Here is an 18,967-nt window from a genome sequence, read left to right as displayed (position 1 = left end):
GACACATGCCAAATGCAGTAGAGACACTAATCAATTTAGACAGTCTGCAAAAAGACTACTGCTCCCTCATCCATCCACCCCACTCATCCATCCATCCACTTAGCAATGCTTACTCTGTTGCACATGATAAACACTAGGGTTGCAGAGGTGTCAGAATTCCTGCCCTCAGGATGCACAGTATCAGTGAAAGACAAATGGACATGCAGTTATAAAACCGAAGTTCAGTCATCATTTAAATGTGCACAGGATCAGAATACTGTGGTTTCTTACGAAATACCTGATTGCTCACATACTATAGGCCTAATTTGGGGAACCCATGTGCAACACTGCCTTCTGAAATAAGACCCAGCTGTTGAAATGGAGTGGACTTATTCTCAAGAACAAGACACTGCCTGGTTCAGTGAAGTAATGGAGCTTTGTACTGACTCAGCTTCCAGAGTGTGAAACCACTTGGAAGTTTCAAAGGCAGGAATGAAGGGGAGCACAGTATGCCACCCCAGATACGGCTCTTTGGCATAAAGATTATTTGGGGATAATTATTTTCGAGAGGCTGAAGACACAGGAGAATCTCAGAAAACAGAGAAGTTGCCCTTTTATGATGTAAATTTACATTTATAAGGGAGATCACCATTTGTAAGGGTGTCTCCCTCTGTACCAGGAAGAGAAGGATGACTAAATCTCTAGAAACTCTTAACAATGGGGCAGGCACCAACTTAAATTTGCATAACAGGGGCACCTGGCTGGCTCAGTTGGTGGAGCGTGCAGCTCTTGATCTCAGGGTCCTGAGTTTGAGCCCCCCCAGATTACTTTAAAAAAAAATTTTTTTTTTTTAACAACCTTACCCTTGTTTATTGTGCTTGTTCATTGAACCAAAACTGGTTCCCTCCCACCGCAATGCCTTTCTTTTGTCTTTAATGGAAAATGGTATTTAAGGTGATGACTTGAGCCATTTCAGGGAGTTAATCAGTTTTCCTGGGTATTTCCCATGTATACAGAATGTATACATGTTATTAAACTTGTGTTTGTTTTTTTCCTATTTATCTGTCTTTTATTATAGGAGTGATCTTAGCCAAGAACTTAGAAGGGTAGAGGGAAAATTAATTTTCCTCCCCTACAGGTTTATTTCCAGTTTTTAGCTACCATAAAAAATTCTGTAATATACTTAAAATACACATACACATGATGGAGAGAATTAATTTGGAGAGTGTGGTTGGAGGCTGAGGAAAAGAAGGGCTTTGTGGAGACACCCGTGCATGGTGAGGTGTGTGTGAAAGGATGAGTAAGAACAAAGGATAAGGGCTAGAGGAGGTATTTGGGCAGAAGGGCTACGAATAAAAGTAGGGGTGCAGGCATTGACAGTAAGTAGAGTCTGAGGACAGATAGCCAGGAACAGGCAGAGAAGGCTTCCTGGAAGAGAAAAGAATGAGTCAGGCCCTAAAGATTTGCCAATGGTGACAGTAGAGGGAAAAAAACCCTCTGGCTTCCCAGTAGGAATTCCTTTTTTTTTTTCTTTTTTTAAAGGAATTCTTTATTATAAATCATAAGACCTACAAAGAACTAATTCTGAGTTGGCTGTGAAGTTGTACTACAGGTTCCCCCCCACACACACATTAGTGGTTATCTACCCTACCTGCACTTTAGAATTACTCAGGAAGCATTAAAAAGTAATGATGCACAGGCCTCAGCTTACACCAGTTAAATCAGAATCCTGAGAGTAGGGCCCTTGAGTACCAGTTTTTTTTTTTTTTTAAGAACTCTTACGTGATTCTAATGTGCAGCTAGAGTTGAGAACTACTGTTTCACATTTATCCCTGAGAAAAAGTTCAGTGACCAACTGAGCATAAATGAAATTGCAGGCAGATTATTTAAGGGTCACAAGCTAGACTCTACTGAAAAGTCTCCAAAGCCACTGTACCACATGCATGGCCAGACCGTTCTGCCACCTCTGCAGGTGGGGAGGTGGGGGACACACTGCCCCTTGTGGGACAGCTCTGATGGTAGGAAGGTGCTGTCCAGACCAGCACTTCCTCTGTTCTGGGCAGGTGGAAGGTAATTAGGGTAGCCAGGGTACCGGGGTGCAAGGGCATCTGGCCACTTGTCGTTGACCAAATCCGAAGACAGAGAAAGGAGTGGTGGTGAAACAAGCCAAGAATTCCTTTCAGTGAGGCCAACCCGGGAAGACAGTGGACTAGTGTCTCCAAGACGGTCTCCCAAGTGCTGAAAATACTTACAAGTTTCTATGAGGAAAATGTGGGGCAAAGGTCAGTGGGTACGTGCAGGTGGGCAGTGAAGGTCAAGTCACTCATTGTCTTGGAGTTAACCACGGGGGATCTTGCTGGCTCAGGGCAGTTCTAATTGCTTGAGGGGTAGTTTTGGTTACTATCAGAGGATGCTTTGCCTTCTGGGTCTTTTGCCTGAATTAAGAAATAACCTGGAGGGGCGCCTGGGTGGCTCAGTTGGTTAAGCGACTGCCTTCGGCTCAGGTCATGATCCTGGAGTCCCGCATCGGGCTCCCTGCTCAGCGAGGAGCCTGCTTCTGCCTCTCTCTCTGCCTGCCTCTCTGCCCACTTGTGCTTTCTCTGTGTGTCAAATAAATAAATAAAATCTTTAAAAAAAAAAAAGAAAGAAAGAACCTGGAAAGAAGAACTTAAACAATTAGAAAGTTTGAGATCAACATGGAGGCAGTTGAAGTCTTCTCTCATTATGGAGCAGGTGGGCTGAGACAGGCCTCTCCAGAGTTTCAAGGTTGAAAGGCCTGTGCAGCTCCCTACTTTGTCCTTCTCAGTAGATTTCCAGAGTCCAGGCCCTCGGGTTCTCTGGTAAGCTGCATTTGTTGATTTAGTTCATTTGTATACCGTGGAGTGCAAGAGGCTGTCCGCACAGATAGCGCTGAGGCTTCCCTGAGGTGTGAGGAAAGTATCCTGGCCGTGTGTGAGATTTGAGAACTGGCCAACTGTTAAAAAAAACAAAACAAGTCCAAATTGGAGTCATTTGCCCCCCACGACAGGAAACCAAGACTTAATTACTGTTTCAACCTATTCCAGGAATGTGTCCTTCCCATTTTGTACAGCTCTTCAGAACATCTCTCTACTTGCTAGACTCTTAATAAAGCCAATTAGATCTTCAGATTTACTTGGTTGAATTTTGTTTTTTAACAGAGCAGACCCTTCACTGACAGAAAGAGCAGTAGAATGTGCATCTTAGCATCTTATAATCTAGTGGAGAGAATGCAGTTACAAAATTATTCTTAATACTTGGTGGTTGGTGTTGGATGCTGGCCCGTGATATGGTTGAGAGCCAAGGAGAGAGAAAGTCATCCTGATGGGGGTGCCTGGGAAGGCTTTTCACATCAGGATTAGTATTTTTACCTATTCTTGTACTTAACAGAGGCACTTTATTCCTATCACTTCTTCACCGTGAATTCAGGGGACATTTACCAAACACTGCTGTGTGCTGGGAAAGGGAAAACTGAGATAGCGACAGTGTTGCCCCCCAGCTCCAGGAACAGTTTTTAATGAAGGCTAGTGTCTTCTTTTCCTCCTCTTTTGAGGTTCACAAAAGACAGCAGTTTTGTTGAAACTCATAGCTCTTCTGTCCCTTCTTCTCATTTCTCTCACCTCTTAGGTCTTATATCCAGATGGCCAGGCTCAGATGATTCATCCTAAGCCAGCCGACTTCCGGAATCCTGGCCCAGGGCGCCACCGGCTTATCACTCAGGTGTACCTCTCCCACACTGCCTGGACAGGTAAGGGGTCAGTGGACCAGGTTGGACAGGAAAATATGTTCCTGGGGACCACACTTACCCGTAGGCATTTGATTTTTTGCACTTTTCAAAATACACGGTTCTGTCAGGCCTGCTGAGGACTATACTTGATTTCTTAAAGAGTTTAAAAACCCAAACTGGCTGCATTTAGACTCGTTTGCTGTGTTGCATTGATTGCTTGAGGCACAAGATTTTGTCAGAAGATATACAGGAGATTATAATAGAATGGAATCTCCTGGAAGGAGCCCTTGGCTGGGTGCCAGCACACTATTTTCTTGTCCTAACTCTGCCACTGACTTGCTGCATAGCCTTGGACAAGCCACTCTCCCTTCTGAAACTGTTTCCTCACCTTCAAAATGAAGATGATAGTACTCCACCTAGGAGTTAGTTCTGAGGCTTGCTCTGTCTGGAAATTAAGCAGTTTTATGTTTCTTACCCCAAATTAAAATTGTTCTGTTTTTGCATATGAACCATTCAGTTCATTCCCCTAAAACAAGTAAAATGACAACTGTTACTGCCCTGCCTTCCCACATGGGCTGGTTTAATGTGATACTTTAACAATTTGTGAAAAGATAGGGAAGTTACATAAGTATTTTAAAAAATTCTTAAGAATAAAATGGGACGGGGCGCCTGGGTGGCTCAGTCGGTTGAGCGACTGCCTTCGGCTCAGGTCATGATCCCGGAGTCCCGGGATCGAGTCCCGCATCGGGCTCCCTGCTCGGCGGGGGGTCTGCTTCTCCCTCTGACCCTCCCCCCTCTCATGTGCTCTCTCTCTCTCTCATTCTCTCTGTCAAATAATAAATAAAATCTTTAAAAAAAAAAAAGAATAAAATGGGACAATACAAGTGCGTGAGACATGACATTTCAAGCATGTAAGGCTGCTTTAGAAACTTGAAAAAGAGACTCAGTCTACAGAACCTAAAATATGGGGGAGAATTGGCCTCACTGGTATTTCCTCAATCACTAAAGATGATTCAGAAGCATGATTGCCATGAAATGTGGTTTATTTTAGAAATAGGTGGATGCCTTCTAGAATTTTCTTTCACTGAATTATTAAATACATGAGTAACTAATGCCATTATTAATGGTTTCCCTCTATCAGGGGTGTTAGGTGGGTATTAATGACATAATAAGGTTCTCACAAAGAGGAAGTAGGCTGTTAAATATCAGGACAGCCCCTTTGGGTGTCTAATCAGTGACCCTGGGCCTGGCACAATTGAGGGAGCATCCAGCAATGCTTTTACCCAGGATCTTCCTCCCTGAGCATCCCTCATTTCATATCCTTGCTGACTGCAATGTTCTGCACTACCACAGGAAGGTAGAATTTCTTACTCTTTTTTTTTTTTTCTTAAAGATTTTATTTATTTATTTGACAGAGAGAGACACAGCAAGAGAGGGAACACAAGCAGGGGGAGTGGGGGAAGGGAGAAGCAGGCTTCCCGCCGCGTAGGGAGCCCGATGTGGGGCTCCATCCCAGGACCCTGGGATCATGACCTGAGCCAAAGGCAGTCGCTTAACGACTGAGCCACCCAGGCACCCCTAGAATTTCTTATTCTAATCTGTTCTGATAAAAGGGATCCTAGACATGGACGTGATATGCTAGAAAGATATGCTGTGGGACAGCATTGTTGTGGGAGGCCAAGGCTCAGAGAGGCACATCACAGCATGTTAGATCTCAGAAGAGCCTCAAAAGTCTTGGAAGGGCCTATTGACTTACCATGGTCATACAGCAAGTCCTTGCCTGTAGCCTGAGGGCTACAATCTAGGCTTTCACGAGCCTGAAGAATTCTAATTCATTCAGGATTACCTCCTCTGAGAGATTGCTATTACAAATCTCTCTTTTAATTCTCAGCATAGCACTTTATTAGTGTCAGAAGTTTTCTCATTTAATTGTTTACTGACTTTCCCGTTAGAATGGAGGCTCCACAAGAGCAGGGAACTTGTTCATCATCTTTACCTCTGTATCTCCGGTGCCTCTGTGTCATGTGTCCTTAGAGCCTGAAATGTAGTAAGTGCTCAACAAATAATGAAAATTGAATACAGGATTTTAAATGTGCAATTAAAATTTATTTCATCCCTAGACTGACTTGGAGGTAGGAATTAGTACTCTGCTCTCCATTTTATAGATTCAAAACTGGAGGCCCACATAGCTGATCACGGGGGCCTTGAGGCTGGCACTCAGATTTCCTTGCTCCCAAATCCCTTGAGTTTTCACTATACCATGTTCCCTTCTGACCTGGGACACTAAAGTGAAACGTGTTCTCATTCTGAATGCCCTGTGCCGCCTTTGTCCTAATCCAGGAGATGGGGCCTCGTGCTGGGGGGCGTTTCCTACATGTAGTCCTTCAGCAGCTCCCTCCCAGGGGCTTCTCCTCTGAGAGGCAGGGGACTGCCATGTCAGAAGCTCTGAGTCACACCGACCCCATTCCAGATTCTTCCTCCCATGCTGTGTCATCCTGAGAAAGTGATTTTACCTCTCCGTCTCATTTTCTTTATCTGTAAGATGCAAGCAAGAATATATACCTCCTAAGAGAGCTATTCTTCAGGCATGATGATTTGTCTCACATAGTCTTTTATCTTTTTCTCCCACTGTCTTTCCTCGTTTTCTGTCCCCTCGCCTTTCCTCTGAGGGCAGTGGTTTGAATTGCCATTCTTACTACAGGCAGAGAGGGCATAACGAACAGTTGGGGTTGAGTCCTCTGACCTCGCCAGGATTTGGCTGGAAGTGCTGTGAGAGTTGGGGCTGGGTTGTGGTTGGGGTTGGCAACAGCCATCTGGGACAAGAGAGGGGAGCAGAGTGGGAGAGCTGATACTGGAGTCTGATGCCAGAGAGCGGCACTGGTTTCATTACAGATATACCCCATATTACACGGCTGTGTTCGTACCACGTGGCTGGTAAATGGTGGAGCTGAGGCTGCTCTTGGGCTGGCTAGGTTACTCTGGCTTCGTGGGAGCTTTTCCCTCCCTGGGGGACAGCGATTCAGTCTCTGCCCTGCTCCCTAGAGAGAAGTCTGGAAGTGACTAGGAAGAGGTCTGGAGAGGTATTGAGAAGTCCTGGGACCTCTGCCCTTGTTCATTTAGATCCATCCAGCTCTCATTCTTGTCCTCTGTACTTCTTAGCATTGGGCTAATCTTTGACACTTGCACATTTTGCTCCAGTCACATGAAATTTAAGAGGATATCCAAAGCTTACTGTGTTTCTGGCACCTTTGCACTTGCCCTTAGGCTCTTCTGAAATTCTCTCCCCCTCCTTTGTAGAAGCCACGTGGTTAACAAAGATTAATTGCTTCAGTTTATGAAGTGGGTTTACATTCTGTCACCGGTGTGGATTTCCACAGTCACTTAGAACCTCTCAGGGCCTTGGGACTTTTGGGCGGTTGTGACAGTCTTTCATGGTGTGGCAGGGTAAGAACTCTTGGGGTTGTGTGCTTGGCACAGAGCAGGTATTCTATTCTAAAGCCTTCCTGGGCTCCCTCCTCATTCTTCTTAGAGCACTGTGCCCCATTTGTAACTGTCTGCGTCCCCAACAAATGGTCAGCAATCTGAGGGCTAACTTGCTCACTAGGGCCTGCCACGTGCATGAAAGAAAGGTTTAGTGACATGATTTTAGGTCCCTGAAATGGGTTCCTGTTCACTGGTGAGAATGTTTGGTCAGAACTGTTTCCTAATCTAATCAGGGCTGCTTGTCCACTAAGATGGTAGCGTCTGTGGTTTGTGTTGATGGTGCAGCCCTGATGCCCGAGCCCAGCCACACAGGAAGAGCATGGTTATCTGGCCACGAGCAGTAGCCCTGTGCAGGCCCCCGTGGCGCTCTCTTGAGGCCAGAAGGCCTCTGAGGCAGAGCTTTTAGCTCGTCTCTGATCAGCCACGGATCTGAGCTGCAGGGAGCCCACGGGGATGGGAGGAGGAGGTGGCGGAGAAGCAGCATGTCTGCACGTCTGCAGGCCCAGGCCTCACAGGATTCAGGCTGGGGACGTGTCTTTGGTGAGGGGGAAGGGAGGAAGACAGATGTACATCGTTGTGCTTTAGAGCTCCCCACCCTGCAGCCTTAGCCTGAAGCGATGGGTGGGAACAGGGGTCCCCCTCCCACTGCGAGCTCAGACTCAGGACAGAGCAGCCCTGCTCCTCGCCGGTGAGCCAAGGGGTTGTTGAAACAGAAGGGTCAACACTGGACAAGATGCAGGCTGGTGGGAGCAGGCAGGGCTGGAGGGACCAGGGGCGAGGTGCAAAGTCGGGGTAGCAGGGTGTATGGACGGGGCAAAGCTGGGCTGGGGTGGGGGGCGGGGCAGGTTGTGGTGGGGGCCGGGCTGAGCATCTCATCAAACACCATTCTGCAGCAGAGTTTGTAAACCCTCCTGCTTCCATCTTTGATGTTGCTTTGACTTGACATTTCATCCCAATTCCTAGCAGTGGCCCAGTCATAGAGGATTTCTTTTGTCTTTTTTTTTCCAGAACCATGCCAGGTAGAAGTCAGGCTGCTGCTGGCCTACAACTCCAATTCCCGCATTCCAAAATCCCCATGGATCGAGGGTGGCGAGGTGTCACCCCAGTTGGAAACCAGCATCGAGGGCACCATCCCCTTCAGCAAGTCTGTGAAAGTTTACATAATGCCCAAACCCGCAAGGCGCTGAGTCACCAGCAGTCTGTAGAGCCGAGGCCTGGAAGGCCCTTCTTAGGTAGCAGAGTGAGCCAGAAGCCTAGAGCACCTCACCTGGAGATGGCGTGTAGGCATGAGCATCGTGACCCGTATAGTCTCATCTGGTGTCAAGCACAAAATAAATTATTTTGCATTAAAAAAACAAACCTTCAAGTCTACACCACCTCCTTCCCTGACAACCCTCCTCCCTGCCAATAAAGTTGAGAAAACACCTAGCTGTTCCAGTTCCTGGTCCTTAAAAAAATTATGTGCCTATAGGTTCAACATTTATATCACATGGTTACATTCCTCCAGTGTGAAACAAAGATCCAGTTTTGTAGCCACCTCTAAAGAATGGCTTACTGGAGCGTAATCTTGTTTTTTAAATCAACAGTCTGTTTGCCAGGGCCCAGGCTTTCACAGCTGTACTTTCTCACCACCGATGGTTCCTGAATTGCCTTAGACATCACTGTCTTGCTGAGAAGCTCTTTCCCTAACTCAGGCAGTAGCTGGGCTAAGGACTGGATGAATAGCTGGAGAATGAATCAATTTCATCCCTGAGGGAGATTCTTGATCTTGCCTGTCATTACCCTTAGAACCAAAATAATACATGAGGGCCATATTTTAGGAGAAACAAGGATTATGGAAAAGAGTGATCCAATGTAAGAAATAAAAGCATTTCCCACTACATCTTTGATGACTCCAATGTTGGAACAGTAAATGCTCCAGAGATGTTAACTGTGTGAGGGCCCATGTTACTTTACCTGCCATTTATCCTTGCTACAGCCAACTGAGTCTTCCAGAGACTTCAGAGTGAGAAGTCTGGGAGGCAGCCTGTACAGCAAGTAGTAAAGCCTGTCTTCATTCAAATCCAAGACGGTTCCTGAGGCCTGGGCTCTACCACCTCTGGGAAAGTATATGGAAAAAGCCTTCAGATCTTCAGCTCTCTATTGCCTGGGTTTCCTCTTAGCCATAAAATAGAGATAATTATACCTTAAGTGTTGTTGAATGGGTTTAATCAAATAATGCTTGGTAGAATCTGAATCTGCAGGCAGTCTCGATCCTATGTGCTACTTGGAAAGCTTATAAAAATAATAGCAAGATTATAGAATTACTCAGGTGGTGCTGGAGTTTGAATTCAAGCATGTTTGGCTTTTGGTTTAATGCCCTTGATTTGTGCCCGGCAGTGATGTAAGCCTTTTCTGTGAAATTAACTCATTCAATCCTCACAGCTACCCTATGAAGTAGGTACTGTTATCTTTGTGTGACAAGCAAGGTAGTTGGAGTTAGAGAATTAAGTAATTTTGCCTCAGTCACACAACTAGTAAACGACAGAGCTGGGGTTTGAACCCAGGCAGTCTGGCTCCAGAACGTCATCCCTGCTAGAAAGATCTTCAAGGAGCTAGCTTACTTTTCTAGTGTGCTTGCTTGTTTTGTATATCTCAGGAATGTGACATCAGTGGGCTCTTGTGTATCAACAAGATACCCTGACAAAAGTGCCTGCCCTGGTGATAAAATGAAGCTGGGAGCTAGGCCTAATCCTACCACCGTTCTTACCAAGCACCGTATGATGATGGCTCGGTCGGAACGTGAAGACATTGAGACCCATGGCTGCCCACCGAGCCCCATGAGCACTAGCTATAGAAAGCCTTCTAGGTGAAGGCTATGCTGCATCCTTTTCAGATATGGTACCCCTGCTATAAAAATCCTTCTAGGTTATCCCCCATTTCATCGATGGGGAAACTGAGGTTTTGAGGTAATGTTTTTCCCCTAAGGGGCAACGCCAGGACTTTATCCTAGGTCTTAACACCCAAAATAGAGTATTTTTTTCCACCAAAGGTAGAGACACACCTAAGGGGCAGATGGCTTAGTATCAAGGTAAGTTTTTTGAGCTGCATTAGGGGATAAATTGTCCATGTTGGATGTGTTTAAGCAGAGGTTGAACAAGCTCCCTGACAAGTTTCTTGCAAAGGAATTCAAGTATCCTATAAGAGATTGGACTCAACCTTTTAAATTCCTTTGACCCTGAATGATCAGATGCTAAGAAATATGAGACTGAATTCATGGTAAAGCCAAGGCTGGAACCCAGGCCTCCTGATTCTTAGTCCAACATGGTTTCCGTAATGGATCTGTTGTTCTGTATAAGTGGTCTCCCATGTGCCCGGCAGTCAAAGCCAGAAACCTGTGTGTCACACTGGACTCCTTCTGCACCCCTCAGATAAACATAGCCATCAGGTCCTTTAGATTCTGCTTCCTTAAATGTTTCTTGACTCATCCTCTTCTCATACTCGGTTTCTATCCCAGTGCAGACTACCATCATCTCTCCTAAAATGTGGCATTAGCCTCCTAAAGATCTTGCCTCAGATCTTGCTACCTTCAGTCCATTCTTCACACAGCTAGCAGAGTGATATTTCTAAAACCCAGATCTGCTCATGCCATTCCCCTGCTGAAGTCCCTTTGACGTGGCCCATTGCTGGTTCCAGGATAAAGTCTAAAGTCATATTCTTGAAGGCTCTTCACGCCTCTGTCGTCTCCAGCCTCGTTCTGCGTGTGCCACACGTTCTGTGTACTTCTCTGGCAAGAGAATCCTGTAGTTGTGCCCAACGCTCACCATGCTGTCTTGTGTCATCAGACCTTTGGACCTGCTGAGCCCTGGAATATGTTCCTCAGAGTGTCTCCTACGACTCCTCATTCTCCAGGACTGAGCCTCATTCTGGAATGTATCTTGCGTCTCCGGTGGGCTTGGCTCATTGCCTCCGTGTTCTGACAGCCTCCTATATGTTCTTGAGGCATATTTATTTAAGTGTTTGTTGCAGGTTCAGAAATGGAAACCTTTTTTAAAGAAAGGTAGGAAAAAAGGAGTCAGGTGGACTGTAGGAAGGTAATAGAGACTTCCCATTCTCTTCAGTCAGGGTCAGAAGGTAGCTGCTATTCAGCTCTGCTCAGTGGTTTCTTTCTTTCTTTCTTTTTTTTTTTTTTTAAAGATTTTACTTATTTATTCATGAGAGACAGAGAGAGAGAGAGAGAGAAGCAGAGGGAGAAACAGGCTCCCAAGGAGCAGGGAGCCCGATGCGGGACTCGATCCCAGGACCCTGGGATCATGACCTGAGCCGAAGGCAGACGCTTAACCATCTGAGCCACCCAGGCGCCCCTCTGCTCAGTGGTTTCTAAGTGTGGGCCTGGTGGTATCAGATCTTCTGGTTCTTCCAGAAGAGCCAGAAATCTGCATTTTCATGTAAAAAAATACCCAATTAAAAAATAAATGATAAATAAATGTTAAAATTATTCTGAGACAGGCAAAACAGCTCTCTAGGTAGCTTCGTGGCAGGTTGCAATGTCAGTACCATCACCGTATGTTTACGTCTGTCTCTTCCAACTAATCTGAGTCCCTGCACAGTAAGAAACGTGTGTGGTGTCCCCAGCGCAGCTACCAGCACGTACCAGGCAGGGCAGGAGTGAATGAGTCTATGAATCCAGAGCAAACTTAGCAGTCCCACGGCATGCCTGCAGGAGCCAGCCCTGGGATGCAGGTTTCCAAAAGGACTTTATATTTGGCTTTGACATGATTGACTTCTGCGAACAGAATTAGAGGGTGCACAGAAAGCACTTGGTAGAATTCTTGTCTTAGAACCACTCAAGCTAGAAGAAATTAAGTGTGGGCAGAGAGGGCTGTGCTACCTACAAATCAAATCAAAGGGCTTAATGATTAAGACATAGGACTAAGTGTAGTGTCATGTGGAAAAATAGCTTCTCTCCAGTTCTGTACATTTCCAGCAATGACCATGTAGAACAGATTCAGAAATAGGAGCTATTTATTAGCAGGTTCTATACAAAGTTTAATGATCTCCCTGCCAGATACTTCTGTCTCTAAGAAGTTTGTACTAAGTTCTCTCTAATGTGGAGACAACTCACTTAGGAACACTGATTACACCCACACCCAGTTCAACACCCACTGGAGATGTCTCACTTTACATTTCACTTAAAAAAAAAAAAGTCGATTGCATCAATAGAGAAACAGTCTGAATTTCATCAAATACCCTCCTAGCTACATAGGTGCCTCAGCTTTCTGAGCTGAGATCTAGAAAGATCCTGTATCTGTCAAATGGCTGGTTGCAAAAAGGGCACTAAGCAGGACTTCCCCAGACCTCCAGGCTGGGAGTCAGGTCTGTGAGGATCTTACTCCCACAACCCCCTCCCTTTTTTTCCTTAAAGTAAACTCTACGCCCAACGTGGAGCTTGAACTCACAACCCTGGGATCAAGAGTCCTATGCTCTACTGACTGAGCCAGTGAGGTGCCCCACTCTGATAGGCCTTTTAAGGAGGTGTATAGTAGAAGGACGTCAAGACACAGCATCAGGTTCTTACCTTGGCTCTGCCACTTCCTTGCTGGGTGAACTTGGAAAGATCCCTTCACTTTCCATTCCAATGGTCTTAGCTCACCTTTTCTTGCCAGGCCACATCGTAAGTTGCTGTTCAGTCTGTGCATGGGCTGCCTTGTCAGATGCCCAACTGAGCCAAGGAGGTAACGGGATCATGCGGAGCAAAAACCAGCTTTCTGGGGCTGTGGCTTCAGCAGGGCTGGGGTATTAGTTACGGTCGTGATAAATACTTGACTTAGTAAATGTTTAGTTAAAAGTTGCCAAATGTTTGGGGATTAAACAAACACCTTATTCTGAAGACTCAGCTTGTGTCATGGTCTTCGTGATGTCTTCCTTACTTTCCCTTCCATCCCGGTGGGATTAGGCCATCCTTTAGGCCATCATTGGACCTTGTAACTATTACAATGTTAACACACTGTATCACTGTCTGTTTTCTCTCTCACGTAACTCCTGAGGGCAGGAATTCTAACTTACTTATTCCCATACTCCCAGGGCCCAGCAATAACTAGTCAGAAAAAATTAGCGGACTCAGTAAATGGGCATGAAAGAGAATAAATGAGAGAATAGAGTCAATAATTCCTTTGGGCTCCAGCATTCTACACATCTATGAAATAGGCTGCGAACCATATGTTACGAACCATAACATGAAACTAGTTGACACACAGCAGACCCATTAATCAAAATATAATGACAACAATGGCTTCAACTTATTGAGTCCTCACTACATGCCAAGCAGTGTGCTAAGACATTGTATGAATCACCCCATTTGATACCTACAAAATAACTCCAGGTACTATTATCCCTATCTGACAGATGAGAACACTGCAGCTCTAAGAGATTAAATAAATGCCCAACCAGCGAGTGGTAGAAAGCCACAGTTCAAAGTCCAGGCTATTTGACACCAAAGCCCATACTCCTCTTTAAAGAGGGGGAGGAATGGGCGCCTGGGTGGCTCAGTTGGTTAAGCGACTGCCTTCGGCTCAGGTCATGATCCTGGAGTCCCTGGATCGAGTCCCTGGATCGAGTCCCGCATCAGGCTCCCGGCTCGGCGGGGAGCCTGCTTCTCCCTCTCCCGCTCCCCCCTCTTGTGCTCTCTCACTCTCTCTCTCAAATAAATAAATAAAATCTTTAAAAAAAAAGGGGGGGGGGAGGAATGAAAACTAAGGTGATGCTTATAATTTAATTATTAGAGTTCTATTCTAAGGCTTCACAAAAGATAGCTGGTATTTAACAAAGACTATCCATGGCGGTTACAGATCATCTAGTCTAGACCCATCATTTGACAGCAAGAGAATCTGCGGCTCAGGGAGAACTGTCCAGCTAGGCTCAGGTTTAGCTAGTAGAACAGCTTGCCTAGAATCCAGAGTATCAGGGCCAAGCTCCTCCCATTGCTGTTACTGGAGTGCTCCCTCACTTCACTCAGGGTTCTGCTCATTGGCCATCTGCACAGAGACCTTTCCTGACCACATACCTGAAATAGCCTTCTTTACTCTTTGTCTTCTTATTCTGCTTTATTTTTCTTCATAACAGGTTCTACTTACATTATGGATTTATTGTTTCTTTTCTCCACTAGAATATAAGCTTTGTGGGGCGCCTGGGTGGCTCAGTCGTTAAGCGTCTGCCTTCGGCTCAGGTCATGGTCCCAGGGTCCTGGGATCGAGTCCCACATCAGGCTCCCTGCTCAGTGGGGAGCCTGCTTCTCCCTCTCCCACGCCCCCGCTTGTGTTCCCTCTCTCGCTGTGTCTCTGTCAAATAAAATTTTAGGAAAAAAGAAGACTAGAAGCTTTGTGAGGCTAAGACTTTTGTTGCTGTTTCTCTGGAATCTACAGCAGTGTCTGACATATCAGGTACTCAATAAAACTGGGTTGAATTGATGGGTAAACATTCCAAAGCTTCAACTGCAATGTAATTTTAATGTTCTGAAACTTCTCCTTGGCCTTCAAAGCAGAAAGCTTTATTTTTGCCCTTATTTCCTCATATTTCTGGCCTAACATTTAGTGTATTATATACATCTGTCTTCTCCCCTGATTTTCAGTTCCCCTCAGGGACCTGGCCTTAGTTATCATGCATCCCAAAGCCTAGCACAGGACCTGGCGTGAACAGCTGTTGAAAAATGCTTGGGGAGGCCGGTGTGGAGATGCTAAGAGTGATGATCACAGGCATTGTTGCTTAGTGATTTATTCTCCTTAAGGCTCCATCAGCATGTGGAATGGAAGACCCCTCCCACTCTGATGCCTTGGGCAGCCAAGGCATTATACTCCTTCACTGCCTGCTCTGTCTGGAGGACCCGCACATCAATGCCTTGTTTCTCGAGGTACTCCACAGTGGATGGAGGCACCTGGGAAGAGCAGAAAAGATGAGTAAGTCAGGGGAAAGGCCCTCCTGGGTTTCCTTTCCTGCCATGAGGCAAGGGTTCTCTACAAAATTAGACAATGATAACGGTCACTACTCGATCACCCAGCGTGTCACCAGTCCAAAATTTGACAGGGAGCCCCAAGGAGTCAGCAGGCTTCTAAGAAGTTGACAGAAGCATCATGCATGCACAAAACTCAGGTGAAATTGAAATGGGAAGAGGATGGATTTTGGAGTCAGACAGTTTTGGATTTAAATCTTAGCAGTGTGACCTTGGGTAAGTGAATTCAATTCTCTGACCCTTTGTTTCCATGGCTGTAAATAGGAATAATAATACCTAGCTCACAGGGCTAGTATGAAAACTAATTCAGCTAAGGCACAGAAAATGTCTAGCACGTAAATGTGAATAATGTCTGAGTCAGTCCAACCTGAGTCTAAAGTCTTTGCCATGTAGGCCAGCTATCTAAAGTTTCCTTCTCTATAAAATGGGGATAAAAATACACACAGGGTGGTGTGAGGATGAAGTTAACTAATGTATGGATACTGCAGCTCAAATGTCTCCTCAGAAAGGTCTTTCCTGACTACTCCATTTAGAGCAGCCCCTCATAAGTCTGTCTTCACAGCATTTGTTGCGATCTGAAATTGTCTACTATTTAATTTTCCAAGAGGGTCATGAACCTTGTTTGTCTTTTATCTTGTCTCAGTGCCTAGAAGAGTGTCTGACCCATAGAAGGCACTGAATGAATGTTTGTAAATTAATTTATATAAAAGATTCTCAATAGTGGCAGCTATTATTGGATATTTTTTTTTAACTCTGGCTTGTGCTGAATATTATTTTAAATTGACTTTAATTAGATTCTGCCTCAGAAGGAGCTCTGAAATATTTTTTAAATGCCCTATATTTTTCTATGTTTGAACAATTTTATAATAACAATAGCCTTATAGAAAGGAATTATTTTAATGGGAAAAATAGGTTAAACAAAAAATAAATAAATAGCACCTTTATCGGTAGGGAAGTAGATTTTAGGACATCTATATAAAGGAGAGAATGAGGTAGATCTCTCTATACTTATGTGAAGGGCTGTCCACAATGTAATAACGTGAGTAAGAAGTTACAGAAAATACGATGTGATCCTATTTATGTAAAAATGATTCTAAGTGTATACATGTATATCTGTACGCCTAAGAGTATATATTTGCAGCTGCATGGAGCTGTAAACATCAAATGTGGAGATGGGGGTGGGGATCTTCCACTTTTCTACTTCAACATTTCTGCATCAACGGTTTTGCAATAAGCATGTATTATTTCTGTAAGTGCAATAAAAATAAGTATTTTTTTCGAAAGGGGAAAAACACGTAACTTGATTGTGTTCAAGGAAAGAATAAAAAGTTCTATAAAAATGTGAAGTACAAAAAGAAGTGTGAAGTACTGTGAAAATCTAAAGAACCAAATATTGATAGTTATAGAGCTTGAGAATTCCAGGAGTGAAGAATTTCTGAAATATAGTTGAAACAACACAGGCCTAGGGTAAGGTAGAGACTGGACAGTCCAACCCCGATGAGGAAGAGTACTAACATCCCTTATTTTATCCTGAGCCATCCACTGGCTCAGCAAAATGAGGGTGCATCATATACTGAGATGAGCTCCCAAGAAGGACATATTTCTAAGGTAAAGGTCCAAGAGGTTACCAACTGTCCTCAGGAATGCTGTGCTCCCCAATACCTACCTTCAAGGCCTCACTCATCCCTCGGCCAATCACAAGGGTCTGTACACCCTTCTTGACAACTTCCTCCACATCTGCAGGCTGCACACCAGGAGAATGCTGGATATGGAAAGAGAAAGTATACCAGCTACCCGTTCTTTTAACCTTTCTTTGCAGTTGGCATTCTTGTGGGATTCATTCATTCACCCATTAATTCACTGAGAAAATATTTACTGAGGTTTATTTTGTGCCAAGCATCATTCAGGGCCCTGGGAATAATAGAAGATTCAATGCCTTAAGGAATGCTAAGTCTAGTGAAAAATATAGGAGACTAAAAAGAAATGTCAATAGTTTTACAAGTGCTACAAGGACATTAGTTCAGGGTGTTGTGAGAACACAGAGAAAGAGCACCTAATTCAGACCTGTAGGATCGGGGCAAATGGTCAGGGAAGGCATCCCAGAGGAGGTAAGCCTAGATGTAAGCTGAGACCTAAAGGACAAAGAGGTATTTGCCAGGTTAAAGGAAATCAGTGGAACAAAGCATTCCAAGTACAGGGAATAGCATGAACAAAGTCTCAGAGGAAAGAAAAATCTGGAGTACTAAAGGTAGCTCAGTGTGACCAGAGTTTAACAAGTGAATGAATAGAAAGAGGGTGGGAGAAGAAAGCACTTGCACATCAAGCCAAAATTCGGACTGTGGAGAGACTCATAAGAATCTACCTTTTCTGAGCTCCTTTCCCACTTAACTCAAAAAAAACTTCTGTTGATGCTTTAAAACCTATCACTCCATAAGGTCTTGTCAGATTCTCCCAGGGATATTAAAGATAAGGTGTTTAATGACATTAATCCAACATTAAAGGATGGTGGCTTCTGAAATGCTTCCACTGCAGCAAATAGGAAAGTGGGAGTTTAGTAAATACCAGCCCAACTACTGGGCTTCACCTACTACGTATCTGTACAGGGATGACAGTCTCAGCACTGAAGCTTGGCGATAAAAGCTCTCCTTCCCGGATTTGTCTATCTCTATCCTTTCATTCAGTCAAGAGGTATTTACTGAACTTACTCTGTACCAGGCTCTATACTCAATACTGGAAATACTGAGATGAACCAAACAGTCCCTGGAGTTTTAGTCACTTAAGGTTAGTGACTGTGTGGAAATAGTTACAATAGGATGAGATAAAATAGAGTCGAGGGTCTCAGAAGAGCAAGTGAATAAATATGAGTGGGAAGTTGTCATGAATGACATGCTATTTTAATTGGGTCTTGAAGTATGAGCAGAAAGAACTATGCCTTGATGCAGTGGTTGTGGAAGGGGTACATTCTAATCACAGTTAGAGATGGTATAAGGAAAGAACTGAAAATACCATGAAGACAACAAATGTACCAAAGAAAGAAGAGTTTCTTAGTTTTGAAAGATGATAGAGGAGATAGGAATGAAATTTATATATTTCTAAAGGTATAAGGAAAGTAAATGAGTCTTTTCATTAAATTCTGAAATATCTTGGGGCGCCTGGGTGGCTCAGTCGTTAAGCGTCTGCCTTCAGCTCGGGTCATGGTCCCAGGGTCCTGGGATCGAGCCCCGTATCGGGCTCCCTGCTCCGCAGGAAGCCTGCTTTTCCCTCTCCCACTCCCCCTGCTTGTGTTCCCTCTTTTGCTGTGTCTCTCTCTGTCAAATAAATAAATAAAATCTTAAAAAAAAATTCCTGAAATATCTTAACATGTTTATAGTTACAGTTTTCATAATACATCTATAGAAATTACTCCATGTGGTATCTATAGTGATCCTATAAAGTAGCACTAAAACATCCATTCTTGTTTTATAAATAAGGAAACTAAAGCTCACAAAATATATACACATTGGCCAAGATGACACAACTTTTAAGTGGTGGAGCTGGGATTTGAACTGAAACATGTTTAACTTTCAGTTTAATGAACTTCGTTAGAATACTATAACCCAGGGAGCAACTTTTTTGAAACTTGAAAGAAATAAATCTACTGACCACATAGAGTTGTGCTTAGCCCAGTGCCTGGCCCACTGCAGGTAGAATAATTGTTAGTTCAAGTGTGAACCTGAATCTTCCCTAGAACAATCTCTCTCTCTGTTTCTGTCTCTCTCTCACACATAAGCTTAAAA

At 44.4% G+C, this 18,967-nt stretch overlaps 2 protein-coding genes across 5 annotated transcripts in view; one reads left to right on the top strand and one right to left on the bottom strand.

Moving 5' to 3' along the window:
• Nucleotides 1-11,348, top strand: part of INTS4 (integrator complex subunit 4) — a 113,405-nt gene extending 102,057 nt beyond the window's left edge. For all 4 annotated transcript variants that reach the window (XM_034995428.1, XM_034995427.1, XM_034995425.1 and 1 more), the window contains 2 exons: nt 3,625-3,745; nt 8,216-11,348. In XM_034995428.1, the coding sequence (XP_034851319.1) occupies nt 3,625-3,745; nt 8,216-8,394 (300 nt within the window). In that variant the 3' untranslated portion in view covers nt 8,395-11,348. The remainder of the gene's footprint in view (nt 1-3,624; nt 3,746-8,215) is intronic.
• Nucleotides 11,349-14,940: 3,592 nt separating this feature from the next.
• Nucleotides 14,941-18,967, bottom strand: part of AAMDC (adipogenesis associated Mth938 domain containing) — a 38,987-nt gene continuing 34,960 nt past the window's right edge. The window contains exons 3-4 of the mRNA XM_034995430.1: nt 16,858-16,953; nt 14,941-15,116 (exon numbers count right to left, since the gene is read on the bottom strand). Of these exons, the coding sequence (XP_034851321.1) occupies nt 14,976-15,116; nt 16,858-16,953 (237 nt within the window). The 3' untranslated portion in view covers nt 14,941-14,975. The remainder of the gene's footprint in view (nt 15,117-16,857; nt 16,954-18,967) is intronic.

This window comes from Mirounga leonina, unplaced genomic scaffold, assembly GCF_011800145.1.
Source record: "Mirounga leonina isolate KUSES-001 unplaced genomic scaffold, KU_Mleo_1.0 Mir_92, whole genome shotgun sequence".
Classification (NCBI taxonomy): Eukaryota; Metazoa; Chordata; class Mammalia; order Carnivora; family Phocidae; genus Mirounga; species Mirounga leonina.
The sequence above is the reverse complement of the archived record's forward strand: the minus strand, read 5'-3'. Positions and strand labels throughout refer to the sequence as shown.